The 906-nt window shown below is 70.2% G+C and overlaps 1 protein-coding gene across 1 annotated transcript in view; it reads right to left on the minus strand.

Moving 5' to 3' along the window:
- Positions 1-200: 200 nt before the first annotated feature.
- The window catches only part of HES6 (hes family bHLH transcription factor 6), a 1641-nt gene continuing 935 nt past the window's right edge, over positions 201-906 (minus strand). Inside the window, exon 2 of the mRNA XM_004386499.2 lies at positions 201-785. Coding sequence (XP_004386556.1) covers positions 379-785 — 407 coding nt within the window. The 3' untranslated portion in view covers positions 201-378. The remainder of the gene's footprint in view (positions 786-906) is intronic.

Genomic DNA, 906 nt, shown 5'->3' on the forward strand with positions numbered 1-906 from the left:
GGGGTGCTAGCACCTCTTGGCTCCCTGTGCCCAGCACCATCCTGGTGGTCACCTCTGCCCCCAGGCCCCCCTAGTGCCTGACCAGAGGCTGGGACAGGTGAAGCTGGACAGCCCTGGGAGCTCTACAAGTCCTCCTCCTGCCCGTAGCTCCCTCCCTCCACCCGCCGTGAGCTGTAGGCTCCATAAAAGTGACTCTCTCAAGGAACAGGGCCAGGGGCCTGGCCAGGCTGGTCATGGGGCTGCCCTGCTGGGGGAGGTAGGAAGGCAGACCTGGAGGCATCCAGGGCTCGCTGCTCCGCTCCATCCCGATCTCTGGGAGAGGATGGAGTAGATGTGGGAAGGCCAGGCCGACCCCAGGAAGCCCCGAGTGGGCGGCGGTCACCAAGGCCTCCAGACACTGTGGGCTATGCGGGCTGCAGTCAGGCTGCCCAGGGCCGCGGACACCAAGTCCGGCCCTTCCGCAGGCGCCCTGCTCAGTTCAGCCTCGGGAGCCTCCTCCAGGTCGGAGTACAGGTCCTCCCCGGAGGGGGATCCCGAGGCCCCTCCCGCCGGCCGGCTGCTTCGCCCAGGGGCTCCCGGTGGCCCGGCCAGCGCATCCCCCAGTAGATCCCGGAAGCTGCCGCCGTCGCGCAGCGGCATGGACTCCAGCAGGTGGTTGAGGAGCTCAGCGGCGACCGTGGCGTCGATGGCCTGGCACGTGGACACGAACGTATGCACCTCGTGCATGCACTGGATGTAGCCAGCGGCGAAGCGCTCGCTCGCCTCGGCCTGCAGCTGCTCGCGCTCTGCGCCCGGGGTGGGAGGAAGAGAGCCGCACCGCCATAAGCGCGGGCAGGGGCTCACCCCGAGAGCCCCCTCGCCGCCGCCGAGCCGGGGCCGGGGATGCCGGGACGGACGCGGCCCGAG

Source organism: Trichechus manatus, unplaced genomic scaffold (genome assembly GCF_000243295.1).
Source record: "Trichechus manatus latirostris isolate Lorelei unplaced genomic scaffold, TriManLat1.0 scaffold00165, whole genome shotgun sequence".
In the NCBI taxonomy this organism is placed as follows: domain Eukaryota; kingdom Metazoa; phylum Chordata; class Mammalia; order Sirenia; family Trichechidae; genus Trichechus; species Trichechus manatus.